The sequence below is a fragment of the Myripristis murdjan genome, chromosome 1, assembly GCF_902150065.1.
Source record: "Myripristis murdjan chromosome 1, fMyrMur1.1, whole genome shotgun sequence".
Classification (NCBI taxonomy): domain Eukaryota; kingdom Metazoa; phylum Chordata; class Actinopteri; order Holocentriformes; family Holocentridae; genus Myripristis; species Myripristis murdjan.
In genome coordinates, this window is record NC_043980.1 from 609,860 (window position 1) to 632,729 (window position 22,870).

The 22,870-nt window shown below is 43.2% G+C and overlaps 1 protein-coding gene across 1 annotated transcript in view; it reads left to right on the plus strand.

Annotated features, from left to right (window-relative positions):
- The first annotated feature begins 7,521 nt into the window (after nucleotides 1-7,521).
- The window catches only part of LOC115357229 (calpain-2 catalytic subunit-like), a 123,436-nt gene continuing 108,087 nt past the window's right edge, over nucleotides 7,522-22,870 (plus strand). The window contains exon 1 of the mRNA XM_030048650.1: nucleotides 7,522-7,837. Coding sequence (XP_029904510.1) covers nucleotides 7,601-7,837 — 237 coding nt within the window. The 5' untranslated portion in view covers nucleotides 7,522-7,600. The remainder of the gene's footprint in view (nucleotides 7,838-22,870) is intronic.

The window sequence follows — 22,870 nt, forward strand, 5'->3', positions numbered from 1 at the left end:
AAACTCATCACTTCCACAGGCTCCACACAGGGTTGTGTTTTATCTCCACTGTTATTATTATTTTTTTTATTTACATTTTAATTTTAGCCACATAAAACAAAACAACATCAGCAACAACAAACAAACAAACAAACAAACAAACAAAAAACACACAGTACTAATACACAACACAAAGACATTTCACCAGGGATTGCAAACTACTAACATAAAGAAACATAATAGACTCAGGGAATCACTGTGTCAAAACTCCTTAGAGAGGATTTTGATTTTCTACCTACGAGGTTCACATTCATATCATATCCTCAGCATGTTATTAAACTAAGTTGAATTTCTCACATTTATATATTCTTTAATGAGTGTCCATGGTCCATCAAGATCATGTCTATACAGCTCCTGTAAAGCTGAGGCTGCACGTTCCATCATTATTAGTTCTATGAAGTCTTTCAGCCAGTTATTCAAACAGAAACAATTAGGTTTCCGCACTTTCCAATTCATGAGGATAATCCTTTTCACAGAAAGGTATGCCAGCGTTAAAAGCTGTTTTATTTCTTCAGATTTTACACCATCCATTTTAGCTCCCAACAAGCACACTTCTGGGCACATTAGTACATCATCATTTATAATTGAGCATAAAGTATTTTGGACTCCTTCCCAAAATTTTCTTATTTCTGGACAGTGCCATAGCATATGTATTAGAGATCCTCTTTTTCCACAGCAGTGCCAGCACAAGTCTGACATCTGAGGATTCATTTTATTTGTTTGTATGGGGTTATATATGTTCGGTGTAAAATCTTCATCTGTATAAGTTTATATCTGACACATTTTGATAAATAATTTGCATGTCCTATAATAGAGTTCCATTGTTCAGGTGGTAGGTGTTTTCCGAGATCATGTTCCCATTGTTGTTTGACTTTATCCATGTTACTGCAGGAGAAGAGAGTTATAAGTTTGTAAAGTTTGGATACTGTACCACTATTTGTTACAATCTCTCTGAATTTATCATCTAAGTCTTTATTTGACGCCATAGTGGTACCCTGAGATATACATTTCTGCAGTATAGATTTCAATTGTAAATACTGTAGGAAACATGATTTATTCAGATTATAATTAGCTTTAATTTCATTAAAGGACATTATTTTCCCCTGCTTTACAATTTGTTCAAGTTTCCTAATATTGTGACTATTCCACTTGTTGTTTAAAAGAGTCTTCCCTCCTGCAGTAAGCAATGGATTCCTCCATAATGGGCATGAAGGCAATTGTAATCCGTTTATTGCACATTTCTTGTGTATGACCTTCACAATGTCACATGAAAAATTAATAATAGGGTTCTTCAAATTTGTGTTTGATTTTGTACAATACCATAAAGCAGACAAAGATGTTTGTTTTGGGCTCTCATCAATCATTTTGTTTTCAAGCCATATCCAGCTGCCAGCCTCATGGTGTTCATAATAGGCCCACAGTAAGGGGTATTTGCCATTAAAAGCCAAATAATATGTATATATATCCGGTATTCCTAACCCTCCTTTATTCCTATGTCTGACAAGCTTACTGAGACTGATTCTTGGTTTTTTGTCCCCCCAAAGAAACCTTATAAAAAGCTTTTTGATTTCTTTGAACCAAGATTCAGGGAATTTCAGTGGGATCGATGCCGTCATGAAAGAAAGTCTAGGAAAGACATTCATTTTGATGATCTCTGCTCGTCCCCACAAGGATAGCGGAAGTGTTCCCCATCTTGCAAGATCTTCTTTAATAGTTTTAATCAGTTTAGGGCCATTTATTCCAAAAATTTTCTCAGTTGGGGAGATTATATTGATACCAAGATATTTTAGGCCCTCCTTCTTCCAGACTATCTGGGTTGCATCAAGATGTACTGGGAATGTCATACAGTTGAGGGGAGTTGCTTCACTCTTGTTCCAGTTTACTTTATACCCTGAAAGGTTGCCAAACTCATTTATAAGCTTAAACAAATGTTTCACTGAAATTTCTGGGTTTGACAGGGTTAATAATATATCATCTGCAAATAAATAAATTTTAAAATCATAATCATACATTTTAATGCCACTTATTTGTTGGTTAGCTCTAATAGAGCATGCCAGGGGTTCCAGTGCCAAAACAAAAATTATTGGTGAGACTGGACATCCTTGCCGTGTGGATCTAGTTAACTCAAAGGGCTCAGACATGATTCCATTAGTTTTAACACGGGCAAGTGGTTTATAATAAAGTGCTCTAATCCACTGCATGCATACTGGACCAAAACCATATCTTTGTAGAGCATAAAATAAATATGGCCATTCAACCCTGTCAAACGCTTTTTCAGCATCCAGCAATAACAAGATCGCTGGATGCTGTAGTGAAGCAGCTCTGTGGATCACATGAAATAACTTTCTCATGTTACTTGAAGCATGACGGCCTTTTACAAAACCTACTTGATCAAAATGGACCAATGAGGGAACCACTTTTTCCAGTCGTAATGCAAGTATTTTGGCAAATATTTTATAGTCATTATTAAGCAAACTGAGAGGTCTGTAATTGCTCATTTGTGTGGGATCTTTGCCCTGTTTTGGTATCGTGGTGATTACAGCTGTTCGCATAGTGGTAGGCATTGATTGAGACATTATTGCATCGTTATATAACATTACAAGAAAAGGTATTATTTCATCCTGGAAAGTTTTATAGAACTCAATACTAAAACCATCTTCCCCGGGTGTCTTGCCATTAGAAAGATGTTTTATAGCTGCTTTAATCTCTAAGTCTGTTATATACTCTTCTAGTTCAATTTTATCTACTTCTGTAATTGAAGGTAAACATATACTACTAAAAAAATTGTGAACAGCATTTAAATTAGGATTGCTTTCAGATTCGTATAGTTTCTTGTAGTAATTTTTAAAACAGTGGTTCATTTGCTTTTGATCTTGTGTAGGTTGGCCATTACAGTCATATATCTTTGAAATTAAATGTTTAGATTCTGTTTGCTTAAGCCTCATTGCCAGCATTTTACCCGCCTTATCACCTGACTCAAAATATTTTCTTTTCAGTTTAAATAATGCAAACGCGGTTTCTTCATGCATTATTTCTTGCAGTTGTGCTCTACATAATAACAAAGAATCCCTTAATGTATAATTATCTGGTTCCCTCATGTGTCCTTTTTCAAGCTTGTTAAGTTCGTCCTTTAAAGATTGTTTCCTTTCATTCTTCTCCCTCTTTTTAGCAGTTGAATAGCTAATAAACCATCCCCTGCATGTAGCCTTAAATGCCTCCCATATTGTTTGGATTGAGTTTACTGAATGCAAATTTAAGGCAAAATACTCCTTTATTTTCCCCCTTATTGAATGAACAAATTTCTCATCTCCCAGATATGAATTACCGGTATTCAATCTCCATTGTTTTGTTTTATTTCCCTCAAAGGAGGGGTAAAAGCTGACAGAAATGGGAGCGTGGTCTGAAATCAGTATATTATGAATATCAGAATTAACCACATTTTCAACCATCTGGCTAGATACTAACAAATAGTCAATCCTAGAGTATGAGTTATGGGCTTTAGAGTAAAAAGTATATTCTTGTAAATTTGTATTAATACATCTCCAAATGTCTATTGTGCATGTTGTTGTTTGGAATTCATCAAAAGCTGAAGCAAGTGCGCCATCTGTTGGTAGAGGTTGCTTAGACCGATCAAAACTGGGCTGAGCTACTAAGTTAAAGTCTCCACCAATTATTGTGGGAATATCGGAGAACCTTGATAATAGTATACTCAGTTTTGTCAGAAAGTTTACTTGTCCAGTGTTAGGACAATATATATTGGCAAGCATCATTTTCACATTACTAAGAAGCCCTAATACAATTATGTACCTCCCTTCCTTGTCAGAAATTACTTCCAATGGTTTGAAAGATGTGGTTTTGGAAATTAAGATACTAATACCTCTTGAGGCACTGTTACCGTAAGCAGAAAAAACTTGATCTACCCACCTCTGTTTTAGTTTTAAAGATTCATCTTGGTTTAAATGAGTTTCTTGTATCATGGCTATATCACATCCTGTAGATTTCAAATGTGAGAGTATTTTATAACGTTTCACTTTGTTTGATATGCCATTAACATTCCACGATATAACCCTAATAATAGGCAGACCCATCTTTAAACATAATTAATTCTACACATGACTCCTAAACTCAATTCCAACATTTTATTCTGCTTTCCTGGCTTAACCATAACACAACAAACACATAACACATACAAACAAAGACTATCACCATAAGGGAATAAACAACACATAATATAGGGACTAGTCCTCAGTCCCCTGTCCATGATCCAAGGATAGGCGCGTCACTCTAGCATTCCCAGACCTTTCAGTTATTTTTATTAAACTCAAAAACCCAGTATTTGCTGGTATGTTAATAAGTAAAAATTAACTCAGAAGTATTTTATTTCGTATTTGTCCAGCGTCCATACGTAAGAAGGAAGAATGCATTATGACCACCGATCATAATGCCATCGGTCCTTATTGTGTAGCCAATTATTATTTCACTGACCTGTGAATCACATTGTTTTAGCCAAAAGCTGATGGGACCCGTTTTGATAAGTCTCGATACGCCTCTTCAGGAGATTTGTAGATGTATTTCTCTCCGTCCAGCGTCACCAACAATCTGGATGGATACAACAGGCCAAAACGTATGTTTGCATCCCGGAGAGTTTTTTTCAGCTCTGAGTAAGCTGCGCGTTGCTGTCGTATCTCTGCGGGGAGATCCTGGAAGACGTGGAAGGGCTTCCCGTGCCACTTCAATCCTGGTTTTGCCCTTGCTGCTTTGAGAATGCGCTGTCGGTCAGTCCACTTCAGCATGCGGACGATGTATGGCCTCGGTGGCTCCTCTGGTCCTGGTCTCGGACGTAGGGCTCTGTGCTGCCGCTCCACCTCTGGTACCTGCGCCGACTCATCCAGATCCAATATGTATCGGAGGATCATCATCATCTCTACATTAGGGTCAGCAGTCTTGAGCAGGCCCTCCTTTAAACCCACAAACACTAGGTTATTTCTTCTGCTCTGGGATTCAAGGAAGGTAACTTTGGTTTTGAGCTGCTGCACTTCTTTTGAAAGCTCCCGGGTCGTTCTGGTGTGCACGTCTTTGAAATCCTCAAGATTGCTAATTCGTTGTTCCGCGTTTGCCACTCTGTTGATCAAGGCGCGCGATTCCTTTTTCAAACTTTTCAGGCTTTCGTTCAGTGCATCAAACTTCTGTTCAAATGATTCTTTAACATCAGCAAACTGCTTCAGAAGTTCTTGCGCCCAGCCTGGAGGGCTCTCACCAGCCATGCTTCCTTCATTTTGGCATTGCTCACTTTCTTTCTGTTTCGCTGCTTGTCTTGTGCGGTGAGGCCACTTCTTTTCATTCATCCGTGCAATTGTTGTTTAATAGATGTTTCTTCTCAGTTTTGTAACATAGTTTGCCGGATGGTTTAAGGGTTAAATGCCAACTGTCCAGGTCCGCTCTGTGGACGCCAAGAGTTTCAGCATGCCATCTTGTCACGTGACCCCCCTGTCCATCTCCACTGTTATTTATTTTGTACAGAAATTCATGCACAAGCACTTTCCCAAATAGGCACTTCATAAAGTATGCTGATGACACAGCATTGGTGAGGCTCCTCCAGGATGGAGAGGAGGAGCATGGCCCCGTCCTGGACTATTTCTTTAAATGGTGTGAGGGTGCGAACCTCATCCTCAGCACCTCAAAAACGAAGGAGATGGCTGTCGATTTCAAGAAGTGCAGCTCATCTCAGCCCACCCTCATAAATGGAGAACCAATCCAGTCCGTTACGGAGTACAAATACCTTGGGGTTGTGCTTGACCACAAACTCAAGTGGGACTGCTGGTCTGACTCATTCAGTGTGAATCCCAGAATACTCTGCATGTTTTATTGTGCTTTTATTGAAAGTGTCTTGTGCTTCTGTATTATCTGCTGGTTTAGAAATGCTTCTGAGGCTCGGAAAAGTACTACAAGGAAGATTGTAACAACAGCCAGTAAACTTTTAGGTACATCTCTTCCAAGCCTCGATGGCACTTATAAAGACCGTGTTTTGAGGAAGGCAAATTCAATTATGAGTGATGACAGACATCCACTTTCAAACTGTTTTAAACTTTTGCCATCTGCACGACGCTACTGCGCCCCCCTGTTCACGAAAAACCGGTCCAAACACTCGTTTATTCCACAAGCCATCAGATTCTTAAACACAACCAAGTAACAGGGTGTCCAGCTGGTCTGGACCAAGTGTTTCTATTCCGGGATACAAGTGTTTACAAACATTATTTATTTCCTTTTTCTTAATGTATAGCTAGTGTGCTTGTATGGCTGTGGATGTGGATGTGTTCAATTGTTGTTCTATGTTATGAAATGCCATGGGAATTCTCTGCTGCAAATCAATTTCCCCAAGGGGACAAATAAATGCATAATAATAATATTCAGTGCTTACAGCACCGCCACTGGCAGTCAGAAGATAGAAAATAGAACTGGTTTTCACAGTTTTTTTTTCTCATAAATTTGTAACTTTATAATCTCAGAAATGTTTAGGTTTTTTCTCTTTTTTCTTGTAAATTTATGACTTTAATCTTGGAAATTCAGTTTTTTTCTCTGAATATCCCCCCTCCTTCTCCGGCTCTGTAATTGTCTTTTCTCTCCACAGCGGCCCTGATGTGCCGTCATACAGGTGAGATGAGGAAGCATCAGGTCAGATCCGGCAGTGTGTGTGTGTGTGTGTGTGTGTGTGTGTGTGTGTGTGTGTGTGTCTCAGAGTGTTTGGTTTCTCAGCCAACAGAAACACACCCTTCCTCTCAGCAGCTGTGTGAAGCTGCAGGTCAGACACCACGACACAGGAAGTACAGTGAGCACATGTTGCCTCCAAAATAAAAGCAGACAAATGTAACAAACCAGATTATTATAACATATTATGAAAATGTGTCTTCAGTCAGTCTCAGTGATCACAGGTTCATTAAGCCTGAAACATCCAGCCCTTATCCTGATTCTTGCTGTTAAATCCAAGGACATCATTTAATCCTGACTAAAGGCTGGATTACTGGATTACAAAATCAATGTCCAGATCTACAGGATGAGAAACTCTGTAATCTGTTTTGAAAACCACAGTTTTTCAGAATTGATCCAGTCAGATCACTTTGATCCTGGTGGAGAAGTTCTGAAACTCCAGCACATGATTAAACAAAGTTGAAATAAAAATGATTGATTGATTTGTCTCTCTTTTAGTGTCTTTGTCTGCCGGTCTCTGTTTCCCACATGGATATGTTGTATTCTTACTCTAAATTTTATGTCTCCTGTGTCCTTGTTTTTATGTATGTATGTATATTGTGTCCCATTTTTGTATATTTTAATGGTTCTTTAACATCATGGCTTATTTACAGTAATGTTAATTAATGTGCACTGTCCTCTCTAAATAAATAAATAAATAAAAACTCAAAAGAACACACACCCTGGTTCCCCTCACACACCTCTGCTGCTCTCTGGACCAGGCTCCAGGTTCTCCAGGTTCTCCAGGTTCTCCAGGTTTCAAGGCCTCAGCTTTCCAGGATCCAGGCTGCAGGTGGGAGCGGAGCGGAGCAGCAGCATGTCGGGCATCGCAGCCACCCTGCAGCACCAGAGGGAGAGGGGTCAGGGCATCGGGACCAACAGCCACGCCGTGAAGTACCTGAACCAGGACTATGAGGCCCTGAGGAGGAACTGCTTCGAGTCCGGCCGGCTGTTCCAGGACGAGACCTTCCCCGCCCTGGCCTCCTCTCTGGGCTTCAAGGAGCTGGGGCCGAGCTCCTACAAGACCAGGGGCATCAGCTGGCTCAGACCGCCGGTAGGAAAATCCAAACAAACAAACAAACAAACAGACAGACATAAAATAACTGTAATTCACAAGACAAAAGCAGGAATAGTCACTTGTAGCTAAATAAGACATTAACGCAGGACCGCCCATGGCATAGGCAGTATAGACAAATGCTAAGGGCGCCATCTGCTGGAGGGGCGCCGCTAGCGGCCAGAAGGGCACCGGCTGTGTGTGCGTTTTATTATAAACGGGTGCTTCCCATCCTTAAATGTGATTGGCTGAGCCGCGTTCCATGCCGTTGTAAAATCAGTGTAACCCACTGGCAGACCGCAGCACAAAATATCCCTGCGCCAGTGTAAACGGACATAGCGTTGCCTAGCAACCAACTACTCTGCGCTCCACTTCCTCGTTTGGTTCCATTTGTTTCAAGACTTTTGTGAACAAAATGTCAGACTTTGTGGTGAATTTTGATTTGCTGGGTGGCCTGAGCCTGGATGAGTGGTTGGAGGAGCTGCTTGGTGTCTGTTAAAAGACGCTGAATTCACCACCAGCAACAGTGTTTTCACCGGTGTGGTAAAGAAACTCCGCCGAGAAGGACGTGACAAATCTTCCCACCACCAAGCCATAACCGAGGCAGACTGCCAGAAGATGAAGCACTTTCAGGCTCGAAGCTCAGACACACCTTGGGGGCTTGTCTGTAAAGTCTGGTTTGACGTGCAGCTTCATATGGGACGCAGGGAGAACGAGGGCAACCGCAAATTAAAGGCCGACTCCTTCAGCATTCACCACGATGAAATTACCTAAAATATGTCACCCTGAATGCACAAAAAATCACAAAGATGATGCCGTAATATACATAGACAGCCTGCAGGGATTCATATATGAGCAGCCGGGTAACCCACTGTGTCCGGTGGCCTCCCTGGAGAAACAGCCTACCTCTCCCTGCTGCCTCCTGATCCACCTGCCTTTTATCTCCACCCAAAGCGGACACAGTGTGACAGCGCCGATGTATGGTAAATTAACAGTATACTTTTATTATTATTATTGTTATTGTTACAACCGACGTTAGGCATACGTCTGCGCAAAAACGCACCTGTCGCAAAACGCATGCCGCCGTCCCTGCAAAGAGGAGTCCAAACATAATTGAACACTATTTTAACAATTGCACTATTAATGGAAATATCCAATTCAACATTAACGAGCCCAAATAGCCTGATGTGACTTGATGATGGCACTAGATGAAAAAGCAATCTTACCATTCTGTCCACTCTATCTTGCTTGGTGGAAGAATGAATAGCCTAGTTCTAAATTTTTCCTTGTGTGTTTATTTTATGGGCTATACGAAGGGTAACCGTTTTATAAAATCAATAAGCCCCTTGAAGCCGTGAGTTACAGTGATTTTACAACTCCGCTGTGCATCGTGCCTTAGATAAGAACGCCCCTCAGCTGTTGTAAAATCACTGTAACCCACGGCTTCTCGGGGCTTATTGCTTAAATGTTAAACTTTCTGTTCGATCTGAGTATGTTGGAACAGTGTAACTTGGTTGGTTAAATAAATGGAGAGAGAGAGACAAAACCTCCAAAGATATATTTCCGTTTACCTAATCAGCTGAAGAAAGCCACCAGGGACATTGATTTAGCAGCTGAGTCCAGCTCAAGATGGCTGTGGCTGAAAAGAGCCCACAGTTGGAACCCTTCTGCTGGTGAAGGCTAGCCAGCCTTTGCTGCCCCACTCAGGAGAGGTGTTCAGGTTAAGGGGCGAAACACCTGTGACCCCGAGATACCTGCTGATGATGCGGAAGGGTTCCAACAAAGTGGAGGGTCAGGGAGTTCTATCTCGGAAGATCTGCATCAGTTAGCGTAGGTCCTAGCTGTAGCTTGTAGCAAGCATCTCTGATGTTTACTTCACCCTTTCCATTTACAGTTTTGTGCAGAGAGAAATGAAGTCTACTGAGTTAAACGTCTTTGTCCAGTTCAGCACTGAGGTGAGGACAGCGACACAACAGCCACTCATGTGCAGACACGTCCTTTTTTTTTTATTGGCCCACCCGCTAGTGTTCTACCGGCGGGGTTTGTCGGCGTCCCGGGGGTTGGCTTGTTTTTTAAGCTGAGACATTTTCTTCCTCTTGAAGCTCTCCTAACCTTGTACTGGTCTCTGTTTGTGCCTCATTTAAATTATTGTAATTTTTTTATGGTGTAATACATATCTGTTTTGTTAGTTATGTTGAGATATTACTGATCTTACAAAAGAAAGTAATACGAGTTGTATCATGGAGCAAATTTAATGCTCCCTCTGATCCTCTTTTTTATGGTTATAAACTTCTGAAGCTTATTGAGTGTAACATTTTTCATAATGCCTGTGTAATGTATAATTAATACTTCGACTCAATGACAGACTCTGTCAACTCAGTCCAATTTATTTTCCACTCATAGATAGATAGATAGATAGATAGATAGATATACTTTATTGATCCCAACCAGGGAAATTCTAACCCATGAACACAACACAAGGGGAAAACAACTTTTAAAGGGAAGGAAAAGGAAACTGAAATGTACAAGTTTTAGTATAACCTGGAAAGGTCCAAAAATTTTGAATGAGATTGACAGCACTATAAAGAGTCTGCATCTCTGTCTATTTTTAAAAAGAGGTTAAAACAAAAGTTGCTATCTAATTGTGTTTAATTATATTTATTATGAAACTGTTAAAAAACTGCTGAGGATCTAAATTATGAACTGCTCACTTGAATGAATGTATGTATGTATTTCTCATGTACTAATAACTGATGTGCTGATTTTATGTGAATATCTCTGTATCTACGGAATCCGAAAGGATCTTAGTGTTTAGAGTAGGTTACATAAGGAACTGTTTTTGTTACGTAATGTATGGTTGTTTTTTAATGTTTTGGGCCCCTGTTCATAAGCCACAGATAGCTTCTGGGGAGTCCCATTTTACAAAACTTCAACACTGACTTTAATTTGTATTTGCATTTCAGATGATTTGTAAATAAACTGAACTGAACTGAATTGAACAGAGAGAGAGAGAGAGAGAGAGAGAGAGAGAGAGAGAGAGACTCTGTATCAAAGTAGATGAACGTAGCCTACCTTCTGCCTGGAAGCTGGCAGGTCAGCTCAGGGTATGAAGAAGCTTTGTAATCCACCTCCAGCTTCATTTCAGAGCTAACGTCAGACAGAGTGCAGCTTTGTGGAGTCTGGAGCTACTAGCTAGCTAGCAGACAGAAAACTAAAGGAGGTCCAGACCGTCACCGTAATGTTGTGTTAGAGCCAACCGACTTCAGATGTTTCTTCCTGCCTCTTCAGGGCTCACTCACAGCCAAGCGGCCCGCATTGTTCTCGCTAAAATAATTTAAAAAATGTTTGGCATCCATATTTGTAATTAATTCACTCCGATCAAGTTTTTTAACAGACTAATGTTAAGTCTCTCTCCCTCTCTAGTCAGGTTTTAGGCCAGAGGAGTTTGATTGGTTAAAGTAATAACAGGTAAGCCAATAAGATGCAGAATAGCCCGGGAGTCATCACAGAGATTTAATGTGATGGAGATTTAACTTAAAGAGAGAGATAGAAAATATTTAACTTAAAGAGACAGTAGTACAATGTTTCATGTCGAGAAAAATAAAGAACAAAAGCTTTTTGATGCTTTTCGTTCAGGGTGGGCCCAGCTGATGATCAGGGTGGGCACAGCCCCCTAAAGCCCGCCCTTGAACACAGGTCTGACACACCATCTGCAGAGCAACTGTGTGACTGCAGTGTCCAGAGTCAGCAGAACCATAAATCGGACTTAAAGTTGTGGTGGGAATTCTGGGAACAGAGGACATGCAGCAAGAGCCTAGTACACTCTGGATTTTACTGGGGACACTTGCAAGTGGGCGCCTTAGCTAACGACAAGCAATGTCTGAGGACCAAGAGCGCCCTGTTGTTTGGTGCAGCCTGCTTTTATACAGAGTCATGGAATGTCGTTTGGACATCTGTAGTATACATCACATTGTCTGGCATTTTCATCTTGTTGACCTTCCCATCAGGTTAATGTATACCTCATGTGAGTAAATTCTTGGTTGTTCGTAGACATCCCGTAACGACACACATGGTCGTAAATGACCACGCTGGCACCTCTGCGTCCCCACGTTGAACTTCCGGCATGTCTGCATCCTCAGTTTGCATCTGGTATCTTCTGTGTCCTTAGGTTAACCCCAGCTTCATGATCCTCACAGGTGGTACAAGAATGTGCTGTATTTTCCCACAACAAAGTCCACACTGTTACAACACATTCCTGAATCCCCCATCGGGATCAGTGAAAGGCTAAACTAAACTAAAAAACTAAACTAAACTAAATAGCACATCCCTCCCACACAGAAACGGTTTGCTGCCCTCATCAGTGTTTAAACACCAATGCTGGAGGCACATCACAACACCATAGATGTCTTCTACAGGAGTCTTAATGCTGCTATCCAGAATATCCCCGCAGCAGACAAGGTCATACTTATGGGAGACTTCAATGCCAGAGTCAGGACTGAACATCATACCTGGAATAAGACCACTGGCCAGCATGGAGTGGGGAAAATGAACAACAATGGGCTGCAGCTCCTCTGCCCTGCACAGAACATCAGCTGGTTATTACCAGCACCATCTTCCAGATGAAAAATAAGTTCAAGACCACATGGCAACATCCCCGGTCAAAACATTGGCACCTTCTCGACTACATTATTGTAGAGGGACAGACAAGTTCTTTTCACCAGAGCCATGTGTGGGGCCGAGTGCTGGACTGACCTCCATTTGCTCAGATCCAAACTTCTTCTGGAAATTCAACCCTCCTGCCTCAAAGGGGCCCCAAAGAGAAGACTCAATTGTGCAGCACTAGGAGATCCCACCACCACCAGTAACCTCCGAAAACTCCATGCCCACAACTTTGAGCAAGATCAGGAGGAAGCCAATGACTGGCCACTCCTATGCAGAGCCATCCACTCTGCAGCATCAAAGGCTCCTGGTACAACCTGAAAACATCACCAGGACTTGTTCAACAGCCACTCAGACCAAATTCAGTCACTTCTACAAGAAAGACATGAATCCCACAAAACTCTCCTGGACAATCTGAGCGTGCTGGCACCCGTCCTATTCAATCTCTCGTGTTTGAAAATAAAAACCTGAGAGTCAGCACTAGAGTAGCGGCCTACAGTGCAGTCTGCATCTCAGCCCTGCTCTTTGGTGCTGAAACATGGACACCATACAGGCGTCATATAACCAGCTTGGAGAGTTTTCACATCAGGTGCCTACAGAAAATCCTCAGTTTGTCTTGGGAAGACTGAATCCCTCACACAGAGATTCTTCTCATGGCCATCACCACCTGTGTGGAAGCGGTCTTGGCGAAGAAACACCTTCGATGGGTTGGACACACCATCCTTGTGCCGAGTCACTGCCTCCCCGTCCACGTCCTCTACAGCCAAATGAAAAGTTCAAAGCGGGCTGCTGGAGGACAGAAAAGACGGTATAAGGACCACATCAAAGACCTCATCAAGAGCTGCTATATCAATCCTGGCCAACTGGAATCCCCTGTGTTTGCTGTTTTGCTGCAGTGAAGAGGATTGAGTTAATGAGATATTTCTTCTTCCATATGGACATATTCACAACAACCAAAGATTTTTAAGGCAGAGACAGTCTGTTATTAACAAGGAACATGGAGAGGCAGCAGATTTAGGAGCTGGCTTGTTCAGATTCAAATGGACAGTGATTCATGGGAAATATTTCTCAGCTGTTTACAGTGTTGGCATGGAGGACAAGAAGCTCTGGAATGAGAACTCCTCAAAACTGTGGATTTCAAAGCCATTTCTAAAAGTTCAGAAGCCTGCTGTTCACTTTGATATTCTCTGGATGGATGAAAAGGATTGAGAGAACTTCCATTCCTGTCCACCCCGGTGGCGCTCACGCTCCATAAACAGAATGTGAGAGTGAAATCAGAGCCTGGTGCTGCTTTGAACGGGCCGTGCTGCTCCCTCTGTGCTGAAAGTTGAGATTGTCCATGTTGCTGCTGTGAAGCAGCTGGACTCCACTGGACTGGCCGCTCTCCCTGCAGCTCAGGACAAGTCCTTCATCCTGAGCAGCCCCTCATGTCTCTGACAGCTTCTACGCTCTCAGCTGGGATGTGGCTCTGACGTTTCCACACTGTGACACCTGGAAGTCATGAGGAAGTGACTGCAGCCTCGGAGCAACAGGAGAAGCAGCGGCGTCTTCTCTCTCTGGGTTTCCTCTCCACATGAAGCTGGAAAGTCTCTTGGATTTGATGTGGATGTGATTCAGCAGGTAAAGACCCGACCACGGGATCAGTACAGATGTTTGTGTCCTCACAGCTGGAAGGCTGCAGAGCAGACTGGGAGCACAAGATGGTGGGAGGGTCTGTCAACATGGGATTTATATGTTTTACTGATCTAATTAATTATTGTACTATTATTTTCAGCACTGATGTCTAACACTGAAGACAAAACTTTGTCTAAAATGTTTTACTTGACTCTTGTTTTAATGATAAAGTCAGTGTCAGGTAGATTGTAATCTAACTCACCTCAGGGATCAAATATGTTGTAGAGGCAGTCTGACAGCTTGGACAGGCTTGACTGAAGTTTCCTTTTTCTGCTTTTGACTACCAAGAGAGAAAAATGTTTATCAATTATTTCACCCTGTTTCACTTTATTTTATTTTATTTATTTTATTTTTTACACTGCTATCACCTGAACATTCCATACTGACCCTTTGACACATGAGTAAATGTGTCAAAAAGTTTAAAGTTTTCTTTCAAAAAAAGAAAAACAAATAATAATAATAATAATATCACAGGATATTACCAGAAATTCAGAAAATTAATTAGTAAAACAAATAAAAATGATCTATTACTATTTTAAATCATATTTAAACTTATCACCAGATTCTCTGCAGAAAATGAAAAGCCAAAATGCAGTGAATGTTGCTGAGAGGCTGAAATGAGAGCTTTGTAAACGTCAGTAGTTTCCAGTCCATGTGTGAAGAGTCCCAGAGGATTCAAAGTCCTCTGTAGATGAAGCTGCTCAGTGGGTTTGATGTAAAGGGCGGCTGCTCTGAGTGTTACGTCCACTCTGTATATGTGACATGGTGCTGACAGGAAGACAGCACACATCCTGTCATGGAAAGCTTGTTGTCATCAATCAGCCGCTGTGTTTGTGTCAAGGTGTGGGCTCGGCTATGGATGTGTGTGAGGAGAGAGAGGAGGGGCTCCCTGCCTCTAAGAGACCTGGACCTGGACCTGGACCTGGACCTGAGCCCAGCTGTGTGTCCATGAAGAGTGACCGGTCTATGGATAAACCTATTACATTTAAAGATAGAGATGCTTCTGAGAATACGTAAGTCATTATTATCTGAGTATGTTAGTGTTCCTAAGAAAGTAAAACAGTGTTGTTCATAGAGACACAGATCCCTTCACTGTGTTCATGATGTTTCTATCAGGATCCAGCAGGAGAGGACCAGACTCCCTGGACCCAGCTGTGTGTCCTTCAAGAGCGACGGATCTATACAGCGATTTATTGTCTTCAAAGACTCACAGCCCTCTGCTGATGATGGGTAATTATTTAAAGATCCAGAATGGGTTCGGCCCCTCAGACTCTGTTGACTGAGTTTCCTCAAATTATCAAATCTTATCCGTTGTAGCTGCCATCGTAAATGCAGAAAGAATCAATAATAACAGTACTAAGATTACTGATCACAATGTGCCTGATCATCTCGCTAAAGTCTTCTCTTAAAGCGGCTTTACAGACTGGCAAAGTCTACACGCGAACATGGTGGATCCATGACCCAACGCTACACCTGGAGCCAGGTAACCCGTGGCCGGCACGGTGGACGACTTTTCCAAGAACGTCCGCCAGTGTGATATATACGCTGGCTCTTTCATTCGGGTGATATGTGGGGACCAACACACTGAGCCAATTAAAATTGAAATTGGCATCAAAACCGGGTGCCCTTGGAGCACTGTAAACTTCATTTTCGCCATCAACAGCTGGCTGAAATGGCTCGTGCAGTGCGCCCTGCTGGACATAAAATCTTCGAACCCAGTCCAAGGCTACGCTGATGACGTCCTGAACGCTTCCAGGGAGGAGCACGTTATTACCAACATGCTTTTATGCTTAAACATGGACACATTCTTGCAGTGGTCGGGACTGGAGGTGAAAAACACCAAGAGCGTGGTGTTTTACGAACGGCGCAGCGGTGACAGCAAATGGTATAGAGCCAAACACGACAAACCACCCTCTTTTACCATCATGAGTAAAGAAATGAAGGTCTACGCACGACATGAGGCATATTGCTATCTTGGACACAAATTCAACGTTGCTGGAGAATGGGACGAGCAGTTGAGTGACATAGTCGCTCAATACTCAGGCTGGACATGATTGACAAATCCCCTCTTCCCATAACCATGAAACTATCAGCAGTGCGTGAGATTGCGCTCTCCATGACGCAGCATCTCTTCACAAACATACACATACCAAAATGCTTTCTGACAGAAATTAACAATAGAATGGTTCATTTGGTACGGAAATGGATGAGCCTCAATACGCACTAAACCAGAGACTTAATTTTGCACAAAAGAAGTGAGGGGGCAAGATCCCACAAACAACCACAGAGGCCAACTTCCTGGGATTTAGGAAAAAGCCCAGTGGGAAATTGGACATGCACGCTCTGGGGTTTGGAGTGCGCTCTGACTGGAACGACCTGAACATAACAGCGCTCAAATACATCTGAGCTGGAGCGACGCGAACGCACGGGACCATGTGGTGGAGGTCGGTGACGTGTTGGTCACTGACACCAGCATCTCTGTCCTACATAACTCAACAATAGACAAATCCATTCTCAAATTCACAATAAAAGCTCGGTTACAAGTTTTGCCCACCAAATACAACCTCACCCTTTGGTACCATCACAACATGATTCATACTGCCTACTGCATAATAATCAACAACTGGAATCCATTGCGCACATTATCAGTTGCCCCGCAACTGATAATGAACAGTTGCCCCGCCTACAAGAGACTGTACACCGCATGCCACGACCGTATCGTGGATATGACCGCAAAGAACTGCGACGTACCACTGGACAACACACACACTCCACATCAACAGAACTGTTAAAAGTGACTGGTTTGCCTCATCCCAACCTAATAACACAATTAACAATTAACATATTGTTGGAAGCTGTCCAAATACTCCAGATAATGTCTTCAGTTCAGTTCAGATAATCAATGAATCCACCAAGTCCGTTTCAATCATAGAGACTGAACGTTCCTTTGATATGTACATGGACATGCGTTTTAGTTACAAATGGTCGAAATATCAAACACTTGCAAATGCCATCTCTGCATGTGGGTGTAATTGTAAAATTAGAATTTTGATCTTTGGTAGCCTTGGGCATGTTCACAAGATGTGCAGCAGATGATTGCCTATATCGCCTATGCCAAAAGCCGGCCCTGGGTTATCCCACGGTAAATAAAAAAATTGTTAATGTGTGCACGAGGACTCCAACTTGCTGGACTGTGACTATGTCTGTGTCTGCCAACATTTCATATCGTCATTTCATATGGAAAAGATGCTGCCACCTTTACCCATAGCCTGCATGGCCTCGATCTGCCCTGTCTATAGCCTTTAGTTCACTGTGTGGTCATGATCTTATATTGTTGCACACTGACTCTTGCTACTATTGGGTTTTGATATGATTTATGTCTATATTGAAAATCCAATACATAAATTCAAATATGTATGTGTGTGTGTGTGTGTGTGTGTGTGCTCCTCAGAGTCCAGCAGCAGAGCTCAGAGGTTCCCAGTGGTCAGTCTGCCCAGGAGCATCAAACACACCTGGCCTCCATATTTCTGGTGTGTAAATGCAGCGATATGACACCAGAGCGAGTGCTGTTCGACTGAACATCAGCTCTCATGGAACGCCTCTTGTCCAATCAGATTGCTCCACTGGCACTAACTGTTGTAGAATGAACAACAAGATCCAAACTGAGCAGCAGCTCAGCTCATAATCGTCTCCATGCTGCACTTTGGACTTTCAGGCTCTTCAACCTGGATCTGATTTTGTGTTTTGGGTCCAAATTTGAAAATGGAACTTGAATTCTTTGATTTTTCTGTTGCAGCTGCTGGAGGAGAACATCAACACCTTTGTGAAGAAGGAGCTGAAAAACCTGCAGAAGTCTCTGAGTCCAGATTACCCAGAATGCTCAGAGAGGCAGAGGGAGGATGAGGAGGTGTTGGACGGTGAGGAGGAAGAGCAGAGGAGGAGCAGCAGGGAGGCTTTTCTGCAGATCACACTGCACCTCCTGAGGAGAATGAAGCAGGAGGAGCTGGCTGAGCGGCTGTGGAGCAGTAAGAGGCTTTAACTCCTTTAACAGGATGGAGAGGAGGAATGATGGGAAAACTGAATGTTTGCATTTGTTACTTCTGCTGGAAATACAGACATTTCTAAAACAAGAGCTCAGCAATCCCAATTTGGAAGGGAAATGAGCACAATCCTCAAGGAGAACCTGGTTAAAGTGTTGATTTGTTCATATTTGTGTCAAATGCTGAACACAAAGTTGACATGGAAAATGTTGCCTTTCACATTTGGCTGCAGACAGTCAGGACTGGTTTTTCCACCAGCAGCTATGAGCTAAATGGATGCCATGCAGCCACAACTCAGATACATTTACCAGCAAATATTCACATTTCTCTCCTTAATGTGACATTCACTGACTGATGTTTTTGTTGTTTGTTCATTCAGAAACTGCCGCTGCAGCGTGCCAACGTGAACTCAGATCTAAGCTGAAGAAGAAGTGTGAGTGTGTATTTGAGGGGATTGCTAAAGCAGGAAACCCAAGACTTCTGAATCAGATCTACACAGAGCTGTACATCACAGAGGGAGGGAAGGGAGAGCTCAATGAGGAACATGAGGTCAGATGGATTGAAACAGCATCCAGGAAGCCAGACAGACCAGAAACAACAATCACATGTCAGGACATCTTTAAACCTTTACCTGGAAGAGATGGACCAATCAGAGCAGTGATGACAAAGGGAGTGGCTGGCATTGGGAAAACAGTCTTAACACAGAAGTTCACTCTGGACTGGGCTGAACACAAAGCCAACCAGCATGTCCACTTCATATTTCCATTCACTTTCAGAGAGCTGAATCTGCTGAGAGGGAAAAAGTTTCAGCTTGGTGGAACTTGTTCATCACTTCTTCACTGAGACCAAAGAAGCAGGAATCAGCAGGTTTGAGCAGTTCCAGGTTGTGTTGATCTTTGATGGTCTGGATGAGTGTCGACTTCCTCTGGACTTCAACAACAACCAGATCCTGACTGATGTTACAGAGTCCACCTCAGTGGACGTTCTGCTGACAAACCTCATCAATGGGGAACCTGCTTCCCTCCGCTTGCCTCTGGATAACCAACACGACCCGCAGTGGCCAATCAGAATCCCTCCTGAGTGCGTTGACATGGTGACGGAGGTGAGAGGCTTCACTGACCCACAGAAGGAGGAATACTTCAGGAAGAGATTCAGAGATGAGGAGCAGGCCAGCAGAATCATCTCCCACATCAAGACGTCACGAAGCCTCCACATCATGTGCCACATCCCAGTCTTCTGCTGGATCACTGCTACAGTTCTGGAGGACGTGTTGAAGACCAGTGAGGGAAGAGACCTGCCCAAGACCCTGACTGAGATGTACATCCACTTCCTGCTGGTTCATTCCAAAGTGCAGAACCTCAAGTATCATGGGAGAGCTGGGACAGATTCACTCTGGACTCCAGAGACCAGGAAGATGATCCTGTCTCTGGGAAAACTGGCTTTTGAGCAGCTGGCGAAAGGCAACCTGATCTTCTATGAAGCAGACCTGGCAGAGTGTGGCATTGATATCAGAGCAGCCTCAGTGTACTCAGGAGTGTTCACACAGATCTTTAAAGAGGAGCGTGGGCTGTACCAGGACAAGGTTTTCTGCTTCATCCATCTGAGCCTTCAGGAGTTTCTGGCTGCTGTTTATGTCTTTCTGACCTTCATCAACTCTGGAATCAATCTGCTGTTCCAACAATCAGCCTCCAGCTGGTCTGCACGATTCAACAAGAAGTCTGAACTAAAACTCTTCCAGAGTGCTGTGGACAAGGCCTTACAGAGTCCAAATGGACACCTGGACTTGTTCCTGCGCTTCCTCCTGGGTCTTTCACTGCCAACCAATCAGACCCTCCTACGAGGCCTGATGACACAGACAGGAAGTAGCTCACAGACCAATCAGAAAACAGTTGAGTTCATCAAGGAGAAGATCAGGGAGAATGTCTCCCCAGAGAGAAGCATCAACCTGTTCACTGTCTGAATGAGCTGAATGACCATTCTCTAGTGGAGGAGATCCAACAGTACCTGAGTTCAGGACGTCTCTCCACAGAGGAACTGTCCCCTGCTCAGTGGTCCGCTCTGGTCTTCATCTTACTGTCATCTCAAGAAAATCTGGAGGTGTTTGACCTGAAGAAATACTCTGCTTCAGAGGAGGCTCTTCTGAGGCTGCTGCCAGTGGTCAAAGCCTCCAGGAAATCTGTGTAGGTTCATAGAAAACTGGACATATTAAACACATGATGCTTTCTCTGAAGAGAGAGAAAAATGACAGCTGTTTTCTTCATCTTTGGTTCCTCCTCAGGCTGAGTGTGTGTAATCTGTCAGAGAGAAGCTGTGCAGCTCTGGCCTCAGTTCTCAGCTCCCAGTCCTCTAGTCTGAGAGAGCTGGACCTGAGTAACAACGATCTGCAGGATTCAGGAGTGAAGCGTCTCTCTGCTGGACTGGAGAGTCCACACTGCAGACTGGAGGCTCTCAGGTCAGGATTCCTCAACCTGCTCAACACATGACCAGTTCAGTCCTGATTTCCATGCAGCTTCATGTCCCTGAACACATTCCTAAGCTGTGTAGGTTTTTGTGAAAACACAAAGCAGATGATGTGGTGGACTGATTGTGTTTGTGATGGTGTGCAGGCTGTCAGGCTGTCTGCTCACACAGGAAGGCTGTGCTTCTCTGGCCTCAGCTCTGAGCTCCAACCCCTCCCATCTGAGAGAGCTGGACCTGAGCTACAATCATCCAGGAGACTCAGGAGTGAAGCTACTCTCTGCTGGACTGGAGGATCCACATCGGAGACTGGAGGCCTCTCAGGTATGGAGCGACACACACAATGTCTTATAGAGCCTGAGGAGTATTGTTTCATGTTGAATGGTTGGATATGAGTGAAGTGGGTCTGCTTAAATCCTTCATAGTGAAGGTTATTTACTGGCCCATGTTTCCATCCTCAAAGAGAATCTGCTGCTCTGACTCTGTTTCTTCCTCCAGGGTGGACCATGGTGGAGAGCAGAGGTTGAAACCAGGCCTGAGGAAGTGTAAGTGTGGATTTAGTTTGATTCATCAACACAAAACCTTCAGCTGTTTAGATGGTGCAGCTGCAGTTTCTGCTCTTTGTTCTCAGCTGCTTTTACCTGCCTAATTCATTCAGATCCTGCTGTGAATGAAGAGGACGGCTGACACCATGTGTCATCATCAAAGTGTTAACAAATCAATAATCAAACTGTTAATAAATCAGCAGATAATAACCACAGCAGGTCTGTTGTGTCTTGTTCTCTCCATCAGATTCCTGTGAACTCAAACTGGACACAAACACAGCAAACAGAGGCCTCGTCCTGTCTGAGGACAACAGGAAGGTGACAGCAGTGGAAGAGGAGCAGCCATATCCTGATCACCCAGAGAGGTTTGAGGACTGGGAACAGATCTTGTGTAGAGATGGTCTGACTGGTCGCTGCTACTGGGAGGTCGAGTGGAGAGGAAGGGTTAATATAGCAGTGACTTACAGAGGAATCAGCAGGAGAGGAAAGAGTGATGACTGTGTTCTTGGAAGTAATAAAAACTCCTGTTGTCTGTTCTGCTCTGATGGAAGATTTGTTACCAGTCACAATAACAGAAAAACAGTCATTTCTGCCCCCTCCTCTAACAGAGTGGCAGTTTATCTGGACTGGCCTGCTGGCTCTCTGTCCTTCTACAGCGTCTCCTCTGACACACTGATCCACCTCCACACCTTCAGCAGCACCTTCACTCAGCCTCTGTACCCAGGGTTTTGGGTTGGGTTTGGTTCCTCAGTGTCTCTGTGTCAGATCTGAAGAGTGAGAGTTGCTTCCTGTGTAGAGAAAATCTCACACTGCTGATTTTTTCCCCACACAGGAGCGATGTGGAAACTGCTGAGTCACTGTAAGAGCCAGTTATTGTGTTGACTGCAAATTATCTTCTTCCTGTTCTCTAATTTATCAAAGTAATGTAAATCTTTTGATTTAACACATGACCTGATGTCAAATGAATCCTCTGAACAGTTATTTTGGATGTCTTGTGATTAATCAGAGGATGATCAGCTGTGAGGGGGGTTGTAGGAAACGTGTGGAGAATGCAACGTCGGCACAGTCTTTGACCTCATGTTGCAGCCCTGTTAATTGAAATATAAGCGCGCCCTAGCTGTCGCTAAAGCAGCCTATTTCTCCCGCTTAATCACCATTAATAAACATAATCCTAGATTTCTCTTTGAGACAGTAGCAAAGCTTACAAAAATAACAGCCATCTGTTCCTAGCTCATCATTTACAGCAGATGAATTTCTGGACTTTTTTGGTAACAAGGTTGAGGAAATCAGGCAAAAAATTAATTCTGAATCCGCTGCAGCTCCTGTGGATGGTATCTCACCAATTTCGAACTCATTGGTATACTCTAGCTCACCAACAGTCCCTATTATCTCAGTTTTTGAGGCTGTCTCACTTGATACCTTATCTAAGCTTGTGATAGCCTCTAAACTTACAACCTGTTTCCTCGACCCGCTACCTGCCAAGCTTTGCAAAGAATCCTGGCCTTTACTGGGCTCTACAATGCTAGATATTGTTAATTTATCTCTTAGTACTGGCATTGTGTCCAGCAGCTTTAAGACAGCTGTGGTCAGACCGCTTTTAAAGAAACCACATCTTGTTTCTAGTTCCTTAAATAGCTATCGCCCAGTTTCCAATCTCT